Here is a 27,639-nt window from a genome sequence, read left to right as displayed (position 1 = left end):
ATTATTAGGTTTTGAAATAAACATTCATTAATTAATAATTAGAAGATAAAGTTATAAAGCTACACAATTGCTCCTTTTTTGGCCATTGGTACTGTATGTACTGTAGCTTCAGTTGTGTGATGCAAAAAGTGACTTGTTTAGCATATTTTTAAACGGAAAAAGTTTGACTCAAATCTTTGCTTCTGGGGGTCCCTGGAACAAAATATTTTATATCAGTGGTTCTAAAAGTTTTTCATGTCAAGGACCCCCAAAAATTATATGTATTTGGCCACGGACCCCCATCTCAAAATATTTTGTAATAGGGAAAAAATATATGTTCAAAGATTTGCTCACATTTTCACTATTTTTTAATAGTCTTTTTAAAAATGACATAGATGCGTTCCCGGTCTCAATGGATTAACAGCATCAGCAGCAGTGTGTACATTCTGCTATTCAATAACAAGCTACAGTATCTGATCTGGTCTTCTCAAGCTGTATTCCAGCATCCAGGCAGCAGACATAAGTGATAAACAGCTGGTCTATTGTAAATGTAAAGGAAAGTCTTCATGCTTCTTTTTATAAATCATTTTTTTGTTTATTTAGGAGGAACATTAATGAACACCACCGTAGTCCCCATACAGAAAACAAGCAACATTACAAAGAAGAGCACATAAACATTACTAAAAGGGTACAAACAGAAACGAAAAAAACAACAGTAAAAAAGGCCTAGTTTTGACCTAAAATACCAAAGACTCAGGAAAACTAAAAAGAAAAAACCCTTCATTTAAAACAATTTAAAAAGGTTCACATGTCTGATTGTCCATGATCCATCCCTTTAGTTGGACCTTAGAAAATATCTTTCTTCACACGTTGCTTTCCTCCTCCACAACCCTGCTATCCTGATGAGCAGAGGACATGAAGCCTCGTCCACGACCAACACTTCCACTGACGTTCACATAATCTGGACCGTCCTCCTGAAACATGACACTTCAATATTAATCACATGCATTTAGAATCATCAATACATCATAATGTATTTAATTAATATATGTGCAATCACTGAAAATTATTTAGCTCTCCTCACCATTTCATCCATGCCAAAGTCCTGTTTCCTTTAAAGACAAGAAATACGATTTTAAAACACAAGTTAAAACACTTTTTATGTAATTTCCAATGCACAGTTTAATAGAGTATACTCTACTTAGATTGAATGAATTCTCATAACAGGAAACTGACCAGGCCCACAGCATAACCAGAGGAAGCAGCAGCACTGCCAACACCTTGACTCCAATACCAACACGAAGGATGACAAGATGAACTGCAGGGAAATTACAGCATATTAAAATATTATTCAAGACAATTACTACAACTTGAATATGTTCAATTTCTCTCTCTCTCTCTCTCTCTCAAACACACGCACACACACACACACACACACACACACACACACACACACACACACACACACACACACACACACACACACACACACACACACACACACACACACACACACACACACACACACACACACACACACACACACACACACACACACACACACACACACACACACACACACACACAGAGAGAGAGAGAGAGAGAGAGAGAGAGAGAGATAAACAAACACTTGCTTTTACCATCGGTTGAATCATTTTCATCTGCTCCCGGTGTACCTTCATGAAGAGTGGAGTAGAAAAAAAGAAAGAAAGAAAGAAAGGGATGAACGAATGATCAAATGAACAAGAGAGACATCCAAAGAGCTGAGCTGAGTTCATACTGTATCTTCATGCACCACCAGTTGCACACATACTGTACTCAACAATAATAATAATAATAATAATAATAATAATAATAATAAAGCTTTATTTATATAGCACCTTTCAAAACACAGTTACAAAGTGCTTCACAGAGAATAAAAAACACATCACACAAAAAGAAATAGAGCAAAAAACATGACACAGCAAATGCAGTAGGACACCATAGGTTAAAACATTTGGGGAACTAGAAAAAGCACAGGAGCACAGGTCTGGTAGGTTATTGTGGGCCAGCAATACTGGGAATGCAAGTTGGACGGAGCCGTCTTGATCACTTGACTATAAAGATAATGTGTACCGATTTGCGTGATGTTTGGACAGAATTTGTAGGAGTAATATTTTTTTTTAAAGTGCAAAAATCTGCCTCCTGGTGGCTCTATAATAGGGCAATGTTAAAGGGTGGCATTTGTTCCTAAACGTTGTGTGAATGTGCGTGCTTGGTTCATTTTGTTCAAAACTGGCCACTCCTGCAAACTTTACATGACAATCAGGATGGAATATGAAGAATCAAACAGTTTTGTCTTGATCACATGACTATAGAGATCATGTGTGAAATTTGGATTAAATCTGAAGGAGTAATATAAAAAAAATGTTTTACATAAGTTGGCCTCCTGGTGGCACTACAAAAGGCAGATGTGAAAAATGCAGGGCAAAGGTTCTGCTCTGGCATCCAGGGAGTGTGTGTGCACAGTTTCGCTGCAATCAAGCCAACGGTGCCGGAGATTAGCTGTACACAGACAGAATGACGGACACCCACCCACACACACGGACGGACGGACGGACGGACGGACAGACAGGGTGCAAAACATTGTCTCTGCCATGCCTTTCGGCCTGGCGGAGAAAATTAATACAATTTTAAAAATCAATTCTGAAAGAGATTGGAAGCCAACAAAAGAACAAGAGCTTGTGTTCACATCTTTCCCCTGTGTACCACCAGGTCTTGCCTGCCGTCGTAGTGGCTTTGGTGATGGCAGCAGCAGCAGTAGCAGTAGGAGTAGGAGTGGTAGTAGTGGTAGTGGTAGTGGTAGGACGAGGAGGAGAAGGAGTAGGACGAGGAGGAGGAGGAGTAGGACGAGGAACACGAGGAGGAGTAGGACGAGGAACACGAGGAGGACCACCAGGAGATACTTTATGGTGGGGAGTCAGAGGGAAAAGGTGGACCGTCACTAGGCATCATCATGCATCACCTAAATGCATGCTAATACTGTCTCTATCAGTCACTCACCCACCCCGTGAAGCCTTGAATTAATGGAGAATTGTTTTGGTTTTTGTCACATTACCCTGAATTCACAATACAAACATGAAGAGAATATTTGATGAATAGAAGAAAATAGGGGGTCCAAACTTCACAGATCGAGTAGATCATTTAAATCATTTTATCATGAGCATTGGTGAGGACCAATTATATGAAGATAGGTTGAAAATGGGTGAAGTCATCCTTTAACAACAGCAAAACTATATATAAAACGAATTTGTTTATAACCTCCAACACTTGGATTAAACTGTGAGAGCTGTTTTGAGTTTATAATATGATTTATTTATATTGTTTTAAGCTTGGAGCCCTGATTACTTCAATTAATCAAATATTCTCTTCATTTTTGGATTCTTCATTCAGGAATACAAAAATTACAAAAACGGGGGAAAAAAATGTCATACCTTACAGTGTCTGCTGCAAGAAATAGGGAAGCTCAATGCAAACTCAATTGTGTAACTATAGTCGATATTATGAAAGGGAAATTACACAATGTCCTACCTAACTTAACATAGCAGAATAGTAGTACTGTACCAAATAAACTCACAAACACTGAGTTGCACGTTGATGAACTTGTCAGGACCAGATCTGCTTATTCCACACCTGTACCCGCCGGAATCAGCCAATGTCAGATCAGTAATGGTAACGAAGAAAGTGTTTCCTGCGCCCTGGATGCGGTATCTCCCATTTGAAGCAGCTCCAACTCCTTCCAATTTGTTATTGATTAGGAGTCCTATTAGGACGTCTTCATCTCTACAAGGTTCCTTGCAGAAGTATTTGACTGAATTAACTGCATTGCTATAGGAGCAAGTGATTTTGGCCTCACCTCCCTCTACCCCTAACAGTCTCACATCCTTAGACTCAACACCACAGAACCCTGTTAAAAGACAATGGACAATGTGAGATTCAGCACACATTTTATTTTCTGATCACAATCAGTACATGAGAGTTACGGGAAAGAGACTGTTGTGTGTTTGTCAGAGGTGGAAGGCACATTTAGTCAAGTACTGTACATAAGTAAAATTTTGTAGTTACATGTACTTTACTTAATAAAAGTAATTCCATTTCGTAATACTTTCAACTTCTATTCCGGTAGGCTGCATCTCAGAGGCAAATATTTGTACTTTTTACTCCAGTATATTTATTTGACACCTTTAGTTAATAGTGACTTTGCAGATTTAGATTATTTATACAAAACATGCATTAACCACTTCAGTCCTCTTTCAGTTATGGCTGTTCAAAAATATCCGATCTACAAGCTTGTAGATCAGCTATTTGTTTTTGAAAATAAGTTACAAAATTGGGTTGAATGTGTGGCGTGTAATATATAGTACTTACCACCCAGAAGAACGACCACAGTAAGGAAAATCATCTATGTTGCTCATACCACCATTTCCTTGTTTCTCGCATTGATTTACAAATGCAAAAGCAGTGTAAGTTGTGTGTACAATATGTTGCAGGTTCCTGGTTGGTCTATGGTTCCGCCCAGCCAGTTTTCCTAATCACTCGTTCAGTATAAAGTGAACTATTTATGGTGTCAGACAATTCTTTTTAGGGTGTTCCAAACTTTAAAATAAAACACAAAAAACACTGAATAGTAAAAACATGATACTGACATGATACTGACCATGATACTGACATGATACTGACCGTGATACTGTCATGATACTGACCATGACGCTGACATGATGCTGACATGATATTGACATGATGCTGACATGATATTGACATGGTACTGACATGATACTGACATTACACTGACATGATACTGTCATATTGACATGATACTGACATGATACTGACATGATACTGACATGACACTGACATGATACTGATATGATACTGTCATGACTGACCATGACACTGATATGATACTGACATGATACTGACATGATACTGACCATGATACTGACCATGATACTGACATGATACTGACCATGATACTGACCATGATACTGTCATGATACTGTCATGATACTGACCATGATACTGACCATGACACAGTCATGATACTGACATGATACTGACCGTGACCATGGTACTGACATGATACTGCCATGATACTGACCATGACACTGACATGATACTGACATGATACTGACCATGACACTGACATGATACTGACCATGACAGTCACGATACTGTCATGATACTGACCATGATACTGACCATGACACTGACCATGGTACTTACATGATACTGTCATGATACTGACCATGACACTGACATGATACTGACCATGATACTGTCATGATACTGACATGATACTGACATGATACTGACCATGACACAGTCATGATACTGACCATGATACTGACCATGACACAGTCATGATACTGACATGATACTGACCATGATACTGACCATGACACTGACATGGTGCTGACATGATACTGACATGATACTGACCATGACACTGACCATGACACTGACATGGTACTGATTGTCAGTTTAGGCCAAAATGTCAAATGTTCAAGCATGTTCATATCATGAATACGTATTATTATGTAGACCAATTTGCCAAAGCAAAGCATACATGTTTTTCTTTTCTTTTTTTTGACATCGAGGTGCACTCGAGGTGAAATCCATGGGTCAGTGACAAATTAAGAAATATTTTAAAGGCAGGTATCAGGTTTGTTAAATTTGTATGTTAGTATGTTAACTGTATTTAGTCATGTTGGTTTCATGTCATTTGAAAAGACCTTTGCACCATTTTTACAATGACATTTACAGAATGTTTTATTCCCCTAGAATATGGATGCTAGGGTTCAAGTGGTTAACATGGCATAACGTAGAAAATGATTTGTCAAACAACTCTGTTAAACAGAAACAAAAGTTATGTCCAAAGAATATCAAAATTATTCAACATTTTGGAGATTTTTCTAAATATTTAAAAAATAGCAGATGTACAAGCTCAAATTTAGTATGCATGCTATTTATTGGCTACTAAGCTATTGGACAACAATTCAGTTAGTTGACTTGACTGACAATATTCCCCAAATTAATTATATTCAGAGCTTCACTCACAAATGTTTCTTTTATCTTGAAAACTTTAGAACCAATGCTATAGTATAGGCTCATGGACATGAAACAGCAGATATGACAGTGAGTACAGTACAGAAGATTCCCTTTCTTGTTATCGCAAAACATAACATTCATTTAATCTTGAACAAACCATACAGTAATTGGCTCAGTAGTAGTACATGCTAAAAGCTAACTGATTTGTCGTGGCAGCAGATGACCAAAGGCAGTGTTCAGGAACACAGCTCCTCACTTGTTCAGTAACACAACAACCGTAGCATAGCGTCACAGCAGGGAAACTGAGCTATAAGTAGACAGTAAAATGCGGCCAGCGCACGAGAGGGCCTTAACACCATAACCTTATACCCCTCCTCTATGTCAGTTCAGTGGCCTTGTGGTTAAGAGTGTCCGCCCTGAGATTTGGAGGTCGGGGTTGAAAGACTATACAAAATGGCACCCAATCACCCATTTCGGGTGCTGTCAATGCACTGAATGGGACATTATCACAGCTCCGTCCGAGTTATGTACCCATAGGCACAGAATGGTAAATCATGTTTTGGGGTGAGCGTTTTGCCCCAACTTTCACCAACCCACAGAATAACGACAAAACACCTACTGAGCCCCGTCGGTAGGTCAGTATCTCTCCTACTTAGACCAATCAATAGTCTGATTAACCCATTAAGACCTGGAACGCATCTGTGTCACTTTAGATTTCTTTGGCTATTTTTGAAAAATCCTAAAATAATATATTTTATATTTTTTTCAAAAATCTGCTAGGATTTAGAAAACATTTTAAGAATCGAACTCAGGCCTTAATGGATTAAACGTGATAATGTCCCATTCAGTGCATTGACAGCATCCGAAGCTGGTGACCCAATGCTAGGCACCCTCCCTGCAAGGCACTCAGCATCAAGGGTTGGACTGGGGGTAATACGCCTCTGTGACATACTAGCGTCATGTCCAGGGGGTTCAGGGGGTATACCTGTAGATCAAGCTGCCCTATGGGCCACATGACTCGGCAAGGGTTACTTACTCTATGTCAGTGTGGCTGCTTGGAGGTAGTCCAACATTTTAAACATGTTGTATAAAATCATGTATTTGTTCATAAATTATAGGACATGTATTTGGGGTCATTATATTGTCAAAAACTGTCAAAAATGTTCTTAATTTAAAATAATTGCCAAAATAGCCGATCTACAAGCTCACAACGTTGTGAGCTTGTAGATCGGCTATTTTCGCTATTCGTCGTATGAGAAGCATATCGTCTCTGTCGGGTGGAAACCTCATTATGTCCAAAACTGTTACTTTTCAGGATGCAAATTTCAAAAATAGCAAAAGTTGCAGATCGACAAACTCGAAACGCGTTTCGAGCTCCAAGTCAAAAGAAAGGCTGGGGAACCGCTGCTCTATGTGGCGGCGGTTGTGTTTCTGTGGAGGTGCACAGGAGCGTAGGAGAAGCTCAGGATGGGCGGACCGCTCCCCACGTGGCGCACCTTGATGAGGTCAGACAGGAAGTGCATCACTCTCAGGTCGTCATCGCTGCTGCAGAAGCCGCCACTGCACTCCAGGAGTTGGCTCCTCCCCCTCCTCCTCCCCTGTGCGACGCCGTCGCCCTCCTTCCCGGATTGGTGGAGAGGAGGATGGAGGTCAACGGAGGTGAAGGTGTAGAGCAGGGCCTGTTGGGCCAGCGCGGTCAGACAGCTCTCCAGGTGCAGCAGGTAGGTGCTGCCCCTGTAGATAGAGCTGTGAGGGTCAGCCAGGCGGTTGACCACAGAGCCTGCCAACGTACAGTAGAGCGGAAGGTTAGAATTATAACCAAATCTAATGAAATAACTCAAACTGGTAAAAAAAAGAAAAGGTAGGGTAAGTGATATTTTTTGGTTAAGGTTCTAAAGCTCTATATTCTGATAGTAATCATTGCTAGAGAGTGTTTATTCAGTAACAGAAGTCTCCCTGTCTCTCCAGATCTTTAATAAACAGAAAATACATTTTCAGGTACAGGTAGGTGACAACTAGCCTGGTAAACCCTCCCTCCGGAAATCTAATTTCTATTTGATTCCTGGAGTGAGTCTGGCATGAACCGCCTCTCTGCAATATTGGCTGTGTATGCCAAACGGACGCGCCTATCAGCGTCGTCGCTCATTGTTCTGTGATTGACAGCTTACGTTGGCCAATCAGGTGGCGAGTTCGAGTGAGCCCAAAACACGAACGGCAGCCATCTTTTTCATGTGCGGCCAATTCTCCGCTATTTTTTTACTTCAAAAAGCTCTCTAACTTCTATTTTGAGGCACGGAATTTACTTATAAGATATCGTTTGGATAGAATTTAATTGTTTAACTTCATATATGTGGTCAATTAATCATGACAAAGCCTATTTAAAAAATAATAATTAGAGAACCGGTAGGGGCGGGCAGTGACACCATTGTACCCGAAAAAGGCAACCCATTTTGGGTATGGCTGTCTCAAAAGTCCCGTCGCGTCACATTAAGACTGGTGAACTGCTGATTGGCTGAAGGGGAAAAATTATCATTGGCTGAAGGGGTTGTCAGTCAACGGTATTACTCCCGCCCAACTCCAGCACAGCCAATATTGCAGACAGGCGGATCAGGCCAGACTCACTCCTGAAATGAAATGGAATTGAGATTTCCGGAGGGAGGGTTTACCAGGCTAGGTGACAACATTTTAGCTGATCAGGAGAGAGTACCCAATAGTGTTCCAGTTCCAATTTTGTCTGCTCATTTCTTTGTGTCATCACTTCTAATTTCACTTGGCTGAGTTCTCTATCCTGATTGGATACAATGGTATTGATGGCAACTTATATCCTTTTAAGCTTTAGTTATTAGCAGTTGGTATTAGACTAAGAACATAATGTGTGTCCTAAATACTGTTGTTTCATTGTTGTTCATATATACACCCAAAGAAAATACATTATTACCCTATGAAATCATTATAGCCCTGTTAGTATTATATTCTTAGAAGTACAGTTATGGTGATAAATATTATCTATTCGCATAGCGGAACTCTGTGTGTTATCTCCCAGTAGACAAAATTCACTCCCACTCTGGGCCGACACTGTGAGAAAGAGAGGATTACAATGGTATCAGCATCTACTTTTTAGGGAGGTTGTGCTTGCATTCCGCAGGTGCGAGGGACTCGGCCTGTGAGAACCCAAGGTCTTCGGCTGAACCTGTAAATCAAGGGGGGCCACTCGCACACCCTGGGAAGAGAACCTGTGGGAGGTGGCTGGACCCGTGGGATCCAAGGTCATGATTCAGCTCGCAAATCAGCACAGGGATGAGGCCCATCTGCACGCCCTGATGAAGAACTATGATGGACCAACAGCGACTCCTGTTGATGACTTCTATTGACAACTTTTTATTATAACATAGGACATACAGTATATAAAGGCTCCAGGGAGACATAGCGGAGCTCAGACCTGAATGAACTGAACTCGAAGCAACTTGTTGCCGTTAAGGACAGTTAGTTAGTGGGAGCCCAGAGATCTCTGTTAAGTACATTTCTATATTCAATCTGTAATTATTTTAACTTACTGCTTTATTATTAAATACACTTCATTTTAACAGTCTTGTCTGCTCTTAATTTCACCAATTCAACGGACGCGCGGAGACGTGTGATCTGAAGGGTTACAAATTATTACATTGCACAATTTGTTTGCTGTCTTTAGCCAGTCTCCGAACAGTATCCCAACCTGAAAATGCATTTTATGTTTATAAAGAGATGGAGATACATGGAGACTCCTGTTTACTGAACAAACACTCTATGAGTACTATCAGAATGTCGAACCCTACAGTGTACCTTTAACAAAAAAATGAGGCTTTCCAAAAAAAAGATAACCAACTTTAAATGTGTGTTTACAAGACTAAGTAAAACTAACTAGAATGTCCTACATTTTTTGATTTTGTCAATATTTCATACATAAGCCTAATATTTTCTAAAATCTGTAAAAATAAAATAGTGAAAATAGCCAATCTACAAGCTCACAATGTGTTGTGAGTGTGTAGATCAGCTATTTTCACTATTCTTTCTGAACGTTTTAAATCTCACACTTGACACTAAAGCCAACTAACTTACAATAAAACTAAAACTAAAAATAAACTAAAACTAATCCTTTTCGAAAGAATAAAATGAAATAGCAAACCCACTTTGAAGACTAATCAAGACTAATCAAGACTAAACTTTAGTCTTGATTAGTCTTCAAAGTAGAAACAACAAAAAGTCAAAAACAAAATAAAAAGCTGTATGTAATAACCTTGGTATGGCGGACAGCGCAGGGTCCTCTGGTCCAGGTCCAACACGGCCAGGTAGCGTCCATACCGAGCCAGAGAGTTGAGCACGCTGCACGACGAGGTAGAGGCTGACCTGTTCACACATAGAGCGATACATGGAGCGTGAGGCAGAGCCAGAATTAATTCCTACATTTCTTCTACTCTAATGTTTATGATAATATCATCTCTGTCGGGTGGAAACCTCACATGTCCAAACTGCTACTTTTCAGGATTCAAATAAAAATATAGCAAAAGTAGCAGATCTACAAGCTCAAAACGCATCGCTTGTAGATCTGCTACTTTTGATGATGCTGTAGTATGATCAAGTAGGCCGTTAAAGGTAGGGTAAGTGATATTTCTTGGTCAAAACAAAAAGGTTTTTGTTAAAAGGTTAAAGCACTATATTCTGATAGTAATCATTGCTATAGAGCAGGGGTCTTCAAACTTTTCAGGCCAGGGACCCCCAAACTGATGGGGAGATGGAGCAGGGACCCCCTACCTCGTAGGGTAGGGGGGGATACCACATATATTGTATATTTATGTATACAATTGTGTTTTATATTGCCTGCTCCTATACGCACCTGCCCCAGTAGGTGTGCAAAATAATTCTCTACAAAATATGTATAAACATACCATGTTATTGTGCATTGTGCCTCCATTTATCTGTTTGCTATGGATTCATGTTATGTTTAAAGACAATTTGACATTTTGGGGGGGAAAAAAAAGTTTTTCTTTTCAAACAAAAATATTGTTTAATCAAGCAACAATTTCGCGGACCCCCTGCAGGACCCCCTGTTGAAGACCTCTGCTATAGAGTGTTTACTCAGTAGCAGTCAGTCTCCATGTCTCTCCAGCTCTTTAATAAACAGGAGACACATTTTCAGGTAGGTGACACCATTTCAGCCAATCAGGTGAGAGTACCCATTTATCAGCTTCGTTTTTATAGTGTTCCAGTTCCAATTGTGTCTGCTCATTTCTTTGTGTCATCACTTCCAATTCCACTTGTTTAATCTGTATCCTGCCTGAGTTCTCTGTCCTGATTGGATAAAATTGGTATCCTGACCTGAAAATGCATTCTCTGTTTAATAAAGAGCTGGAGAGACATGGAGACTTCTGTTACTGAACAAACACTCTATAGCAATGAGTACTATCAGAATATAGAGCTATTTAACACTTAATTTAACCAAAGAAAATCACTTACCCTACCTTTAATTTATGAAAAAAACACAAAAAGATAGAATATGGAGATAAGAGGTTTCTGTCACCGACAGCGACGTTAATGACGATACACGTACCTGTGTATGCCTATGAGACGCCAGGCGAGGAGGTCGGTCATCTGCAGGGGAGCGGTCAGGTAGGGCAGCACCGCGTCGGTGCCCTCGGGGCCGGGCGCCGGCACGAACAGGGCCAGGGCGCCCACATGCTTGCGGACCGCGCCCTCGTCCCCGCCGATCACCACCAGCGGCCGGCCGCTCAGCAGGCAGAAGACGGCGTGCTGCGAGAAGGAGTTCTGCTGCAGGAAGCGCAGCGCTCTGAGGGCCGCCCTGCGCCTCCTGCCCGTCCTCTGGGCTCCTCTGTGGTGGCCCAGCTTGTGGGACGACAGGGAGGAGGGCTCCGAGGAGGAGGTGAAGCTGGCACAGTCGGACGCCTCCTCGTCCACGCTCAGCAGCCTTAGAGGAGGAGGTGGTGGTGGAGGAGCGAAGCGAGGAGGAGGCCACAGGCTCACCTCTGGCAGGACGGTTGTTGAAAGAGGAGCCACGTTCACATGGAGGTCAGGCACCACCGTGGGGACCCTCTGGCAGCCGTCACAATCCACCGAGTCTCCTTTACCCTGCTGTGGAGTGGGCACCAAGGTTATTTATAGTTAACGAAAACTAACGAAATAACGAAAACTAAAATAAAAAAAAACGTTTTTGTTACTAAACTAAACTAAATAAAAACTATAATAATACAAAAAAACGATAACTAACTGAAACTGTATTGTGTGTTTACAAAACTAACTAAAACGAACTGAAATTATAGACAAAATGCCCTTAGTTTTCGTTTTTCTTGTTGATTGTCCAACAGTAACTGGATATATATTTCTTGAATGGTATCTTTTGTTGAGTTTTTATTACACAATACTTACTCTGACCTTTTCGAATCCTGCACCTGACAAATAACCCAAAGTGTGAAAAAAACTAAAACTAACACTAAAACTAATAAAGATTAAAACTAAGCATTGTCACAAAAATAAAAACTAATAAAAACTAGCAAACCCGCTCTAATAAGTAATTAAAACAAACTGAATCAGACTTTTTTTTTTTCAAAATGAACTAAAACTAAACTAAAATGAAAAATCCAAAACTATTATAACCTTGCTGGGCACCTTTTCTACCCGGCTCTCCTCGTGGGCTTGATCTCTCTTCCCATACTCCACTCCACCGACCGGTGGTTCCTCTTCTTCTTCTTCCCGGACTTCATTACCCATAGTCCTTTGCTGCTGCACGGACTCTTCTTCTCTCTCAGCCGGACCCTCCGTTCTCTCATTTCCCATAGTCGTTTCTTCCTTCATTGACTCCTCCTCCTCCTCCTCGCCCTCGCGGAGCAGCACGTCCGCGTCCAGGAATCCGCGGTCGTCGTCGTTGAGCTGGTGCTCCTCCGCCTCTTCCTCCGTGATGGCGGTGAGGTCGTCGGGGAAGATGGACTCCGTGGTGCTCAGGACCTCGATGCTGTCCTCGCTGCAGGAGCGCCTGGCGGACGCACGTACCACGCGCCTGATGACCGTCCCCGCCTCAGGCACGCGCCTCACCGAGGAGGTGTCGAACATCCCCGCTGATGTTTCTGGTAAAATGAAAGTGGGAGACACGGTCAGTTTGTCTTGTTGTATGAGACATTATGGCAGTGGATCTCAAACATTTTCATGTCAAGGACCCCCCAAATTGATATTTATTTATTTGGCCAGCAGATCCCCATCTGAATAGATTTTGCACCAGGGATAGATATTCAGTGGTGGACAAAGAACTCACTTTTTTTCCCCCAAGTAAAAGTATCAATACCACAATGTAGAAATACTCTGTTACAAGAATAAGTCCTGTATGCCAAATTTACTCGAGTAAAAGTATAAAAGTATTGGCATCAATACTTAAAATAACAAAAGTAAAAGTACTCTAATTAGGTAGAATGTCCCATTTCATAAGTGTTCAAAATGTCTAACAATCTTTTGAAAATAGCAGATCTACAAGTTTTGCGACGCGTTGTGAGCTTGTAAATCAGCTATTTTCAAATAGCCAAAGTATACTAGGGATGAATTGGTTAATATCAAAATCAACAAATCAAAATCTACAAAGTCACTAGTAACTTAAGTTTTCAGATAATTGCAGTGGAGTAAAAAGTACAATATTTGCCTCTGAGATGTAGTGGAGTAGAAGTAAAAGTACTGAAAATGTAAAGTACTCCAGTAAAGTAAAAAAAAATCCAAAAATGTGTACTAAAGTACAGTACTTGAGTACATGTACTTAGTTACTTTCCACCACTGCAGATATTACTACTAGCTCATTTGATGTGTTGGTATTAACTGAGTATCAGCCAAGTGCTATATTTCACAGAACTGGACATGCTATAAGAGGGAGCGCCACTAATAGTGTGGTTCCCTCCAAGTTCAAGACTGATAGTGGGATAAACTCATTCCTGTACACAGGGGCCGTGTCCTGGAAGAGTTTACCTAGTAGACTTTAAGTCTATTAGTTCTATAGTTTAGTTCAAATTCTCTGTAAAGAGTTGAATCAGAAGGTGTCAAAGTTGGGATTAATGACTTTAATGATTTTTGCTGTCGTTTTGTTCCTGATGGTACCTCTAGGTGTCTATAATGATAGCTTTTGAGTCACGTTTATTTAAATGAATTCTTTGAGATACACGTACAGGTATTTCGGGGCGTGGCCGAATCCACCATTCCTTCACCCGGTGAAACAACACAGCTTTCACCATTGGAATTCTATTACGGAACGTACACGTTTTTTTCGTCATAGGTGAAGTATTGTAGTGCAGGTAATTGCAACAACCACCGATCTTGTGAAAAATGAAAACGGGACCGCCAAATATTCTAAACTTTCTGCGATTCTGACAATAATCATATTCTTTGAGACACACATCAGGGATTTTGCCGGGTCAAACAAGGGAATCACGTGACGTTGATCCCCTTCCCCTATTCGCTCATACTAGGACATGACGTATGTGTAGGCAGAAGAATTTATGGGTTGTATTTTCTCTCTCCTTGTCTTCCCTCCGTGGTAGGCACACCCACGCAGCCCCCCTGTGCTCTCATTTGGACTTTATCACTCAGAGGCATCCAATCATTCATTCACCAGTACATTGTTTACAAATACATCCTTGTTACATCCCATGGTATGTACTGTATGTAATGTGTCCTGTCTTATGCAAGTTTAGTGTGTGATGCCAGGCAACTGACTGTGTCCTGTTCTATGCAAATCTAGTGTGCCATTCCCGACCTATGATTGGCTGATGGCATCCAGTTTCTCTGTCCATTCCATTGGTCCGTGGCTCTCCAGCATGGTGGGCCAATCAAAGAGCACCTTCAGCTACCATGTGGTCGATTGGTGGGGACACCTCAAGCTACTGTGGACCAATCATGACGTGTCTGATTCAGTATATAAGCTGGCTGTTGTGCACATGTAGTCTGACTCTGACTCTCTCTCTTTGCATCTAGGCATGTCCAGTTTGGACATGCTGTTTCTCTCAGGTCCAGGTTTGGACATGCTATTTCTCTCAGACCATGTTTGACCTTATGGCAAGGGTAGGCAAGGTAAGATTGGGGAGGCTACATTCTGCACACATGTAGGGTACCTATATGCTGTCTAGAAACACTAGTAAGAGGGTATGTGCCAATTCTGTATTTTGTTAGTTTATTTAGTATAGTAAGTTAAGTTAGGTTTATTTTGGGTTGTTCCCTTATTTCTGTATTAGATTAGTTAGGTAAGCTTTAACACACCTGAGTTAGTTTAAAGGTTTTTGTAATCACTGGCACTGCCCTGCCTCCCTACGTCTTGGTCCTTTCTGAAATTCCATTATCTTGTCAAATCACCGTAATGTAAATAAATCACTTTTCTTTGCACCATACCACCGTGTTTTGTTACTCCCTGTGCCCTAGACTCATAACAGGGTCGTAACAGATGGGGGCTCGTCCGGGATCCATTTTTCCCGTAAAGTGAATTTATTGTCATCGGTGATTTGACTAGTGGTGCAGTAATAACGGGTGCGTTACCATTGAAAATCAGGTTGAGGGATAATGGTAACCTTCGATATTGACCAGTTTGCAGCTAAACCAACATTAGAGGTGCTAGACAAATGTCTTCAAGATGAACTGTTGCAATTAGCTGCTTACTACAAGTTACTTACTGCTAAACAAGATAATGCACATTCTCCGGTGGTCAGTGGACCACATTCTCCGGTGGTCAGTGGACCACATTCTCTGGTGGTCCGTGGACCACATCTCTGGTCCAGTTGGTCCTACCACCTCTCCGGGTTCTGTTGGTTCTGGTCTTCCCAACCCTTTGCCTTCAGTTCCACAGTCTTTTAATGTGAGTAAGAACATTTCGTTGGTGCCACTATTTTGTGAAAATGAAGTGGACTCATATTTCAGTGTGTTGAGCGCATTGCGGCCGCTCTCCAGTGGCATAAATGGGAGCTCGTTTTTATGTTGAAAAGTGGAACCTGATTTTGTCATAGTAAAGAGAGAAAAATGGCAACTTTTGATTGGGAGGGTGTTATGTGGCTGATCCCTAAATTGGTAAATTTGAGCAAGGTATGGGTGATTTGTTAACAGTGGACAGATTCAGTGCTGCGGTTTCACAGGGGATGGTGAAGTGTGAAACCAAGAACATTCACTAGGCAAGTGAACTTGGAGGTTGTTGGTTCTGCCAACACAGGCCAATCTGGTGAACTCTAATGGGGGGGCAGCTAGTGCTATGGGGGGAGACGATGTGGCATTTAAACCGAGTGGTGTGAGCACTCCGGTTGATCGGGAGGGTGACACAAGGGCAAGGCCCAAGGTGATTACTCCTGGATCAAGATCCTGCCTAGATTCGCTCTTCTCTAGTTCCGGGTCAAGATGCATATAGCACGACTCCACATGTTAACCTCATTGCTCAGTAAAAACAAATCATTGGTACATCAAGGTATGGATCAGCCACGGAACACCTGTGCAGGTTCTTGGAAATGTAGTGAGTACTACTCGTTGAGTCTCTAAATGTAGTGTTTTCTACTTGGTTGTGTACTATCATCACAATGGTGCTACTCTGTGTTATGTAGTCATATTCATTACCCGATTGTGTTGTGTTATGTAATGATGTGGAGAAATGACTACTCTGTGTTACGTAGAAATATCACTACTCGTTATGTGGTGTTATCACTACTCGGGTGTTATATGTAGTGGTAGCATTACTGTTATGTGGTGGTAGTTGCTACTCTGTGGTATGTAGTAAATATTCATTACTCGGTGGTATTATGTGATGATTTTAACTACTCTGTGTTCTGTGTTATGTAGCAATTTCACTACTCGTATGTAGGTGCTATATCATTACTCGGGTGTGATAATGTAGTGATAGTATTAGCCTACTTGTTTGTTATGGTGATTATGTTGGATACTAGTTAGGTCTAAGTATTTGTAAGTGTCCGACCCTTGCAGGAGAATTTCTAAAGGGTGGGGATGCCTCCGGTTGATCTAGTTATGTCTAGTTATGTCTAAGTTATGTCTAGGTATTTGTAAGTGTCCAACCCTTGCAGGAGAATTTCTAAAGGGTGGGGATGCCGCCAGTTGCAAAGTTGACAAGTATCAGGTGAAGTATGCCACCATCGAACAGGAAGCCTTAGCTCTTTAGCTGGCTCTCCAACATTTTGATGTGTATGTTGGATCCAGTCCCCCTCCTGTTACGGTATACACCGATCATAATCCCTTACTCTTTCTGTCACGCATGTATAACCACAACCAGAGACAAATGTGCTGGGCTCTGGTACTACAGGAATACAACATTGATATTAAACCTAAGAAGGGATCTGAAAATGTAATAGCCGATGCTTTGTCTCGTGTTTAACTTAAACTTGTTAAACTTGGTAAACAAACTGAAGTTTGTTCTTTAAAGGGTGGGGATGTTACATCCCATGGTATGTACTGTATGTAATGTGTCCTGTCTTATGCAAGTTTAGTGTGTGATGCCAGGCAACTGACTGTGTCCTGTTCTATGCAAATGCACTTTTCTTTGCACCATACCACCGTGTTTTGTTACTCCCTGTGCCCTAGACTCATAACAGGGTCGTAACATTGGCCGCAATTGAAAAATGAAAGCAGTGACTGTAACGTTGCCCAACAGCATTCATAACTAAGCAGAATGTGACACCATCCATGCTGGCCATTTACATGGGACACCAAGGGACAGGTCATATACCTCTGGCATCGGCCGCTAAGAAGACACCCTGCTGTGTGCGATACGACCTCTCTGTACCGAGCACTTCGATGCTGTCACCACTGCTCACGCTCCCCGTCATCTCCATGGCCACCTCAGGGTCGGGGGTCACCGACACCGACCCCTCCCCCTCCTCGGCGGCCTCCATCTTGATGGGGATCTCCTCCACACAGGAGTGGAAGGACTCCAGACTCGCCCCAGAGGCCAGCGTCACCTCCAAGCACTCTCTGGCTCCTCTCGACCCCCGTGGATCCGACGACAACTCTCTGCAGGGATATTATTGTATGTTGAAGTCATACTGTGTCACTGTGTCCAATTAGATCAAAGTAGTTTTTTTATATCGTTGCTGTCGGGTGGAAACCTTTTTTTTGGGCATGTTTTTTGTTTTTAGCCATATGAACACAGTTGAATGTTGAAGAAGTTGATTAGGTGAGTGATTAGGGGTGGAGTTAAGTATATATTGTCCCTCCCATTGTCACACCCATTTCTGGGCCCCGGAGGTGTTAAAAACATTAGAATATTTGCAGGGCATTTTCTCTGCTTTGGGGTTTCTGATTCAAGAAGTTTCAAATGGTCATATCTTCTTCAAACATTTCCCAATTTCAATGAATGATACATCATATGAAAGCTTACATTCTGTACTTCCCTGTAAAAAAATGAAAAATTACCAAGGCCCCCCCCTTCTGTCTCAAACCACTGTAAATGGTCACATATAATGTAATGTAATGTAAAATGTAATGTCCAAAACTGTTACTTTTCAGGATTCAAATTCAAAAGCAGCAAAAGTAGCAGATCTAAAAGCTCAAAAATGTGTAGATCTGCTACTTTCGATGCTTTTGTGTGACGCTGTAGAATGATCAAGTAGGGCGTTAATTTACGAAAAAACACAAAGTTGGAATATGGAGATAAGAGGTTTCTGCCCGACAAAAACTAACACTAAAACTAAGCCTTTTCCAAAAAACAAAAGGAAACTAAACTAGCAAACCCCATTGAAAGAAAAACTAATCAAAACTAAACCGAAATGGAGAAAAAAACCGAAACGAAAATAACATTTTTAAAAAAGTAACGAATAATACAAAACTATAATGACAACCTTGCGTCTCTGTCCCTCTCGTCCTCCTCCTCACAGTCCTGCTCGGGGCGGGGCCACAGCTCAAACAGGAAGTTGGTGAGCGCCAGCCTCCGGGACAGCGTGCGCGTGAGGCGGGCGGTGTGCAGCGCGCTGCGGGCGCCTCGCAGGCGGCGCTCCGTGTCCATCAGCTGCTCCAGGGTCAGAGACAGGAAGTAGGCGTCGCTGAGCTCCTCCAGAGGCTTCAGGCGCCGCTCAAACCTGCGGGGAGGGGAGGAGCTAGGAGAAAGGAGGGGGGGGGGGGTTTGGAACAAGGTTATTATAGTTAAAGGAGCACTTCAACCATTTTTGACCTATCTTCGTATAACTGGTCCTCAGTAATGTTCATTATAAGATGGCACCATAAAAAAAAAGCATTTTTGTATTTTGGTTGCATATAAATGCGGCACTACGTAACTTTTTGTAATGAATACATTACAAAAAGTCCACTTTGTATGGTAGAGTATGTTATTACAATATAACGTATATCTGGGTGGTTGTATTCTATTTACACAATACTTTTTCTGTCCTTTTTGAATTTCTCCCCTGACAAATACCCAGTGGAAAATTGCAAATACTCCAGTAAAGTAAAAATACCTCAAAATTGAGTAAAGGTACTTAGTTACTTTACACCACTGCATATTATGATACAAAAAACTGAAACACTAGAAGAACTAATACAAAACTAAACTAGAAAAACTTCTTCAATAAAAAGAATTACAACTAACCGAAATCATTAAAACTAAAATCAAAATGTAAAATCTCTAATAACCTTGGGGTGGAGGGGCAGGGCGAGGGTGTCAGCGACCCGGGCGGGTCGGCCAGGCTGTCGGCCGGGTCGTAGGGCAGGAAGTCAGGCTGCTTCATCTTCCTGTTGGGGTAGGAAGTGACCTGGCGGCATGCAGGGGCGCAAACAGTTCATCAAACTAAGTGATTTAATCAATGATTTAATAATAATAAACAATAATCGATTATTTAATAACAATAATCAATGAATAATCGATCCCAATTGTGGGATCGATTGGGATTGTGGGATAGGTGGGATATGTAGGCAAAAACTTTCAGAAATAGTGAAAATAGCCGATCTAAAAGCTCACAACTCGTCATATCGCGACGTGTTGTGAGCTTGTAGATGGGCTATTTTCATATTTTTTGTACAACACAGTTGTAAGACAAAGCGCAAAATATGGATTTAGTGGTTAATCGATTCACTAATATCGTTGCTGTCGGGCAGAAACCTCTTATCTCCATATTCTAACTTTTTGTGTTTTTTCATAAATTAACGCCCTACTTGATCATACTACAGCGTCACACAAAAGCATCAAAAGTAGCAGATCTACAAGCTTGAAATGCGTCTTGAAATGCGGCACGAAGAATCTCTCCTTTCCTTAAAAAACTAAACAAAATACGAATGGGTTCACAGATTGTTGATATACAAAGAAATGTCATTAAACTTTTAAAAACCTGCATCTCTGGGGGTGCTGATGGCCTGGTGGTTAAGGCGCATACCACAGCAGCCTGACAGTGAGTCGCAGGTTTATTCCCGAGCCCAATGACAGCATGTCTTTACTTAGTGATTCTTTACTAATCACTAAGCAGTGATTAGTAAAGAAGTTGTTTAGTATTAGCTTGTTTAATGTTTGAACTATGAGTAATTGGATATTTTTTTTGTAAACGAAAGAGAAATATACTATAGAATGTGTGAACCGAAATCATCATAATTTTTGTTGTTTTGTTTTGGTACAGTAGAATTCCATTGCATTATGTTTTAATTGGATTGTGAAGTGTGAATGTTTGGACCCCAGGAAGAGTAGTCTTCACTGTGTTGAGGACAAGTGGGGATCCGTAATAAACAATAAACAATAAATGTCACTCCCTGTCTCGCTCCTGTTTCCACTCTCCACTGTATAACTATAACTACTAGGAGCAGTGAGCACCATTCTACGGCGCTCGGGGAGGGTTAAGAGTCTTGCTCAGGGACACATTGCTGGCCTAACCTGGATTCTAACCTGGGACAACCAGGGCTCACTACCGCCCCCAATAACTGAGTGTAAAGGACCTACAGTACCTGGCGGAGGAGTTCTCTGTGGTCCAGGATGGAGTGCTCCACTGCAGCCAGCTCAGAGGGCTCCTCTCCCACCTCCATGAACTCCTCTGCTACTGACGGAGCCTGGAGCTCAGCTGCTCTCTGCAGCGTCAAACGCTTATACCTGTAACCAAACATTAAGATAATTATGACTCAACCTTTTGGATTTTCAAAGACGGACGCCCAGTTTGATATCTGTCGGGCAGAAACCTCACTTTTTCCCGTAAATTAACGCCCTACTTGATCATACAAATTCATGTGTCGTTTAGAAGAGTCTGACAACTGTGTTATTGTGATTTTAATCTGTGAAGAGTTGTAATCGGTTCTCTTCCATGATGGGAAACGTTGGCGCAACAGCCTCTACAGACAGTGGGCATATTATGTGGACTGGCTGTCAGTAGGTTGGACTGATTTTATGTTTTTTTATTTTTATTTATTGTTTGTGTATTTTTTCATTTGGTATGGGATTTGGACCTTGAGTCTGAAATAAAGATTGAATACTACAGCGTTACATATAAAAGCATCAAAAGTAGTAGATCTACAGTACACGTTTCAAGTTTGTAGATCTGCTACTTTTGCTGTTTTGAATTTGAATCCTGAAAAGTAACAGTATTGGACACGATATGCACGATATTTTGGTTCTCAAAACTTTTGGAGCTCAGGGCACCCCCCCCCCCCCCCACCCCCCTTTTTCATCCACAGCACCCCCTAAGGTAGCCCCCCCCCCCACCCCCCTTTTTCATCCACAGAACCCCCTAAGGTAACATCGCTACTTTTTACTTTACCACCTCATTATAGTCATGGCATATTTTACTACTTTGACATTTTACATAACAGCATGACAGGTCCTGGTATAACTATTCGTATTTTAAAAAAAGTGACCCCGCATAATTATGAGCATAATCGCGTTTTTCTCACTTAAAATATTCAATGTCTTTGGACTTGGCTAAGGACTTGAGAGAATTTCAGTTAGAACTAACTAACTTTGAACTTGAGGTTTAAAGTCATATTAATAATTTTACAAGTGATAGTTGTACATTCCAAATGTTATCAAAGTATTCGCGGCACCCCTGAACTACCATCATAGCACCCTAGGGTGCCATCACGGCACCCCACTTTGAGAAACCCTGCATTAGGCCACAGACCCCAATCTACATCTCTCAGTGTTTATTTAACTCTGAGAGTCCATTTGGTTCCATTTGTACACAAGAAAGGTCACACGTTCCACATTGGCTGCGCCTCAGTGTGTTTTACAGTGTGTGTGTGTGTGTGTGTGTGTGTGTGTGTGTGTGTACACAAGTATGCGCATGTTAGCCTACATACAGAAGGGTGAAAAAAAGGAAAAAAACAACAGTCATAAAGTGTGTCAGTAAGGTGCAGGGTCACCACGAGCCACCAGAACAGCTTCTAATCTATGCACACAGTGACATATCTGTATCTGTAGATCCTACATAGACTCCATTCTAACAGAACAGCTTCAATCAGTGATGGAAGAAGTACAATTTACTACTGCATGAAGTGATTTATTAGCACTCCATATATGGGCACAAAAGGGGCCTATACTGATGACATCAGGAATCTCCATATATGGGCATAATTGTATTACTCATCAAACCATTCAGTGACCCCTCATTCATCCTGGAAGAGACCTCTCCCATCAGGACAGAAAGGTTTATAATCACAGCATAAAGCTGATCACTTTGCATAGATGCATTTAGCAGTAAACCTTTCCTCTGAGTCTAAGGGGACAAGTGGACCCAAACCATGGCAGGAAAATGCCCCTCACTCACGGCATAACAGAGCCACCGGACCCCCTCACCCTAGGGTCAAGTATTCAGGCCCATTCTCTTGGTGTACACCATGCATCACACATGCACTTGCCCCCTTGTGGTAGAGCAATGTGAAGGATCACTCATGTGACCATGAGTGATTTCCCCCAGATCTCTGTAGAGAAGAGCCTATGACAAATGTGCATTTGTCTTTGTAATGAGCCTGAGGGGGGGTTGATATACTGTACACTGCAACCCTACTATAACCCATTAAGTCCGGGAACGCATTTGTGTCATTTTTAGATTTATTTGGCTATTCAAAAATAAGTGATATACAAGCTCATAGTGCGGATGGGCTTGTAGATCTGCTATTTTAGAAAAACCATGAACATTTGTGCAAATCTTTGAATATATATATTTTTTTAAAGCAAACATTTGTAACTCAAATCTTTGCTTCAAGGGATTCTACTAAAACATATGTTGATGTGTATATATATATATATATATATATATATATATATATATATATATATATGGTTATCAGTGGTTCTCATTGCCCACTTCTCCCCCAAGAAGCAAAGATTTTAGTTACAAATGTTATTTAAAAAAAAAAAGATATATTCAAAGATTTGAAGAAAAAAAATTCGCGATTTAAAAATAAATAGCAGATCTACAAGCTCGTTGCGTGGCACTCGGTGCTGCACTATGAGCTTGTATATCTGCTATTTTTTTAATAGCCAAAGACATCTAAAATGACACGGATGCTTTTCCCGGATTGAATGGGATAACATCCCTCTCTACGTTGTTGTTGTCAACAGACTGTTCTTGTTGACAGCCTGATCACATCCTGCATTCTCTCAGTCACCTGAGGAAGAGTTTCTCTTCTGTTTCTTTCTCCTTACTTATTGCCCTTAATACATGTGAATCAAGGTCACGTAAAAAAAATTGCTTTCAACCACAATTTACCCAGCCCTATTTACTTGAGTCTCTGTTCCTATGGAAACAGTAGCCAGGAGCAGGTTTTTTTGTGTGACTGAAGCTCCCTCTGTCCTTGCCCAAATAATGAACCCTCTTTTATAGCCAGTTTGGATCTTTATCAACTGCCAACTGGGTTATTTATTGTCGCTGTCAGGCAGAAAAGTCGTACGTCCCCAAAAAATAAGACGCACGCCGCTTATCAGGAATGTTTCCAATGGAAAATGTTCCAATGGATCCAATGTAGCTGGTATTTGGTCACAAGCTCTTGTTAATTCTTGTCAGAGGTTCAATATTCATAAAAACCCATAGACAGACTTCACCACTTTCACTTTCACTTTCAAACGTTGAAAATATGGAGGTTTCTGCCTCCGACAGCAAACGATATGTGATGTATGCATCCATCTTGTGCATATCGTCTCTTGTGCATACGTCCAAAAACTGTTGCTTTTCAGGATAAAAAAAAAATAGCCAAAACGCGGCGCGATGCTTTTGCGCGACGCCGACGTTGTAGTATGATCAAGTAGGTCATTAACACATTGCCTGCTATTGACATCATTTGGTGTCTTCAGTGATTACGATAGAAGGCGCTCTTCCGCAACCGGTGACCGATCCTGGGACTCCCGGAGAAGAATACACCCGGAAATCACCTGATCTAAAAAAAATTCAGCCAGTCCGGTCTAACGTTATCAATTATTTTTCCAGATTGCGTTTTTGGTGAGAACAAGCTATATTCACTAACTAAAGAGCGGAAAATCGCGGTTAGAATTTTATTTTCCAGATGATAGAAGAGACCCTCGTCTGTACCCCCAGACATCTGTTGTTTACATCTTCTTTGGAAAAAAACTATTCTGTGGGTCTCGGAAGATTAGTAAAAACACTGGCGGTGGCGGATGAATGAATGAATGAATTCCTGGTAGTCAATGTGTTAAGTTACAAAGACAAAAAGTTAGAATAGAGGTTTCTGCCTCGACAGCAACGATATGTGATCTATGATGTATACATCCATCTTGTGCTGCTCTATGTGTGTATCTACTCTATGTGTGTGTTATTACTTACTCCAGCTCTTGCAGTCTCCGCTGCAGCTCCTTGGCGAAGGCCCGCCGGTTGCCCGTCTTCAGGCTGTCGGAGGCGCGCGAGAAGCAGGCGGAGAGCTCGCCGAAGTACTGCATCAGCTTGTCCTGGTCCGAGGACACGTAGGCCATGCAGAACGGGCGCACCATGCCGCGCGCCTCCAGGTCGTACAGGGTCAGGTGGTGGACGTAGGCGAAGGCGCCGTCGGCAGAGTCTCCCAGCACCACCCGGGAGTCCTCGCTGAAGTTGAGGCGGGGGCCCCCCGTGCACGACGACGTGGAGTAGTGGGAGGTGGGACCGGGGCAGGACGCCTGGTAGTCCACGGACATGAGGCGCACGGAGAAGTGATTGAGGTCGAAGTCGCCGAGGACCCTGGGGTCGTCCGGGATGGTCAGCACCGGCTGGGGTCCCACCTGGTAGTAGGGACACACACACACAATGACCGTTTTAGAGGTCGGGGCAGAAACCTCCTACAGTATCTACATATTATAACTTTTTGCGTTTTTGGGGGTAAATTAACGCCCTATTTGATCATACTACAGCGTCACACAAAAGCGTAAAAAGTGGCAGGTACGCAAGCTTGAAACGTAGCACGAAACGACAGGTTTTGAGCTTGTCGATCTGCTACTTTTACTTTTGGTACTTTAAAGGGATAGTTCACCCCCAAAATGACTTTTATTTTATCGATTAGTCACCCCATGGAGACTTGAATTCATGGATATTGTTTTGTTTTTGTCGCATTCCTAAGCCAATACTTTGATGACCAGCAGTGGTTCCGGTAGGAGACACAAAGAGTCTCCTTTGTGTCTCCTACCGGAACCGCTGCCTACTGGTCCGCTGGTCATCAAGTTATTGGCTTAGGAATGCGACAAAAACTAAAAAAATATCCATGAATTCAAGTCTCCATGGGGTGACTAATCAATAGAAAAAAGTCATTTTGGGGTGCAAATTTTTTTTGATGCAAATACTTTTGTACTTTTACTCAAGTACATTTGAATACCGGACTTGTACTTAACTTGTGACAGAGTATTTCTACAATATAGGGTATTGATACTTTTACTTAAATAAAACATATGAGTACTTCTTCCATCACCTGTTCTGAGAACTCGGCCACCAGAATGAAGTCTCTGTGGAACTGAGAGGCGGTGCTCCAGGGGTCCCCCGGGGGGAACAGAGGGACGGACAGCTCCTCTGGCAGAGCGTCATCCACCACCACCACGTCGTCCCCAAACCCCTCTGTACCGGTGAACGCCAGCAGGTCCGGCGACCCGATCATCCTTCTTCAGTCAGAGTGATGATGATGAAGGGTCAATCCATGTGCCTGATGACCAAAAGCCTAATATCTCCCCCAGCAAAGGGGGAATTGCCCTTTAGGCTAGTGGATAAGACGCTGGCTTTCCACACAGGAGACCAGGGTTCAAATCCTGAGTGTTACACATGGAGGCCTCTTTGGTGAAGCTTTTGGAGCATCTAGAGTTTGATTTTAGGATATTAGATCAATCCCGTTGATCTAAACCCACCACAGCCGGTTTAAGATTTTGGTTTAAAAAAAAAAAAAGAATTGAGTGATGATGGAGTGAAACCAACTCATTTGATCATTTCCTGTGGGCTGTGACTCAGTACCATGTGGGGGTGTTGGTGGTCCTGTGTGTGTCCTGGCAGCTTCTGTTCTGTTCACACAGCTCCTGTATAGTGGTGGAAAAGAGTATTCAGAAGTACAATTTACATTAAAAATATATATATATAAATATGTCAATAGATTGCTGTATTGAAATTTAGAACATTTCCAAAAACAATGTTGAAAGATAGTAATGGTAAAACAATTATAATAGTGAATTAAGAGGGGCTTAAATTGGCGAATTCACAACATTCTTTAAGTTTAGGTCCCATGGGTGCATCCCTGCAAATGTAGTCAAATGTACAATATTTCTAGTTGAAAAACATATTTAATAGGCTACAAAACTCCAAAAAAGTAGGCCTATTACGGAGTAAGTAGTAGGCTGAGTAGTAGGATACTCAAGTTAAATGTACAGTTTACAGTCAGTCCACTGATCCTGTAGTGAGTCAGCTGTTTACAACCGCGCTATAACATAGAATAGAGAATTAAACTTGTTGCGCAGTTCAGTTCAGTTCACTATGGACCTTGTTATAAGATCACTTTAGTTTGTAATCCACTTCAGCAAAGTAAAGATCTACCCCCCCCCCCCCCCCCAAGTAACTATAATCAATAGAATACAAACCTTGTGGCTCATTTGAACTGATCTTCCAAGAAGTGTAACAACAGCCAATAAGTCGTAAACAATGCGGACTTAAAGTAATCCGAGTAGAGAAAGTCCACCGTCACCAGATCAGACCACACGGTCACACGGGCTTTAGTTTCCTCTTTTAGTTTCCACTCTGTCCATTATAAATATAAACCTTCAACTGGACAAAACAACAGTTTCTTCCAATATTATGTGAGTCCGACCGGCAAGTCAGAGACCACCTCTACACCCATATTTAGCCATGTGACAGACAGCTGGCTGGCTGGGGGTCCGTGGTGGTCCGTCCGTCCGTCCGTCCGCTGAAGACATGGTGTGGTCAAACACACACACACACTTGCTTCGGCTATCTTCAAGAGGTGCTTTGGTGTATTACGCCGACATTGGTGGACTGGAGAATTGGGTGACTCTGTGGGTCACTGTTTGTTTTCTTTCAACAGAGTTTGATTGATTGATGTAGTTTATTTAGTAAGACATGAGAATAGTACATGACAGTACATGGAAGTACAAATTCACAATACAAGGTCTACTAAACTGGAACTCTCATTAAGCAC

General features: G+C 41.8%; 1 protein-coding gene and 2 long non-coding RNA genes across 6 annotated transcripts; all 3 read right to left on the bottom strand.

Annotated features, from left to right (window-relative positions):
- Positions 1-652: 652 nt before the first annotated feature.
- On the bottom strand, positions 653-1,720 carry LOC308098235. Its single transcript, XR_013934275.1, has 4 exons — positions 1,620-1,720; positions 1,216-1,297; positions 1,064-1,091; positions 653-953 (listed from the first exon to the last, which is right to left on the bottom strand). It is a non-coding gene; the product is annotated as an uncharacterized lncRNA (long non-coding RNA).
- A 1,025-nt stretch (positions 1,721-2,745) lies between these two features.
- On the bottom strand, positions 2,746-4,467 carry LOC308075775. The gene is made up of 3 exons (XR_013932216.1): positions 4,387-4,467; positions 3,596-3,925; positions 2,746-2,923 (listed from the first exon to the last, which is right to left on the bottom strand). It is a non-coding gene; the product is annotated as an uncharacterized lncRNA (long non-coding RNA).
- A 2,851-nt stretch (positions 4,468-7,318) lies between these two features.
- On the bottom strand, positions 7,319-27,431 carry smcr8b (Smith-Magenis syndrome chromosome region, candidate 8b). Of its 4 annotated transcripts, none has more exons than XM_080445823.1 (11): positions 27,065-27,431; positions 25,918-26,509; positions 24,810-25,237; positions 20,989-21,130; positions 19,693-19,811; positions 18,906-19,160; positions 17,795-18,078; positions 12,712-13,178; positions 11,651-12,189; positions 10,340-10,449; positions 7,319-7,846 (listed from the first exon to the last, which is right to left on the bottom strand). In XM_080445823.1, the coding sequence occupies exons 2-11, from the start codon at positions 26,098-26,100 to the stop codon at positions 7,476-7,478; spliced, it is 2,898 nt and encodes a 965-aa protein (XP_080301949.1). In that variant the 5' UTR covers positions 26,101-26,509; positions 27,065-27,431; the 3' UTR covers positions 7,319-7,475. The 4 variants fall into 4 exon arrangements, with proteins under 4 accessions (XP_080301949.1, XP_080301950.1, XP_080301951.1 ...); XM_080445824.1 differs by having other exon boundaries at positions 11,651-12,186; XM_080445825.1 differs by having other exon boundaries at positions 12,724-13,178.
- Between the last annotated feature and the right edge of the window lie 208 nt (positions 27,432-27,639).

This window comes from Gymnoscopelus braueri (genome assembly GCF_963280865.1).
Source record: "Gymnoscopelus braueri genome assembly, chromosome: 2".
NCBI classification, from domain to species: Eukaryota; Metazoa; Chordata; class Actinopteri; order Myctophiformes; family Myctophidae; genus Gymnoscopelus; species Gymnoscopelus braueri.
The sequence above is the reverse complement of the archived record's forward strand: the minus strand, read 5'-3'. Positions and strand labels throughout refer to the sequence as shown.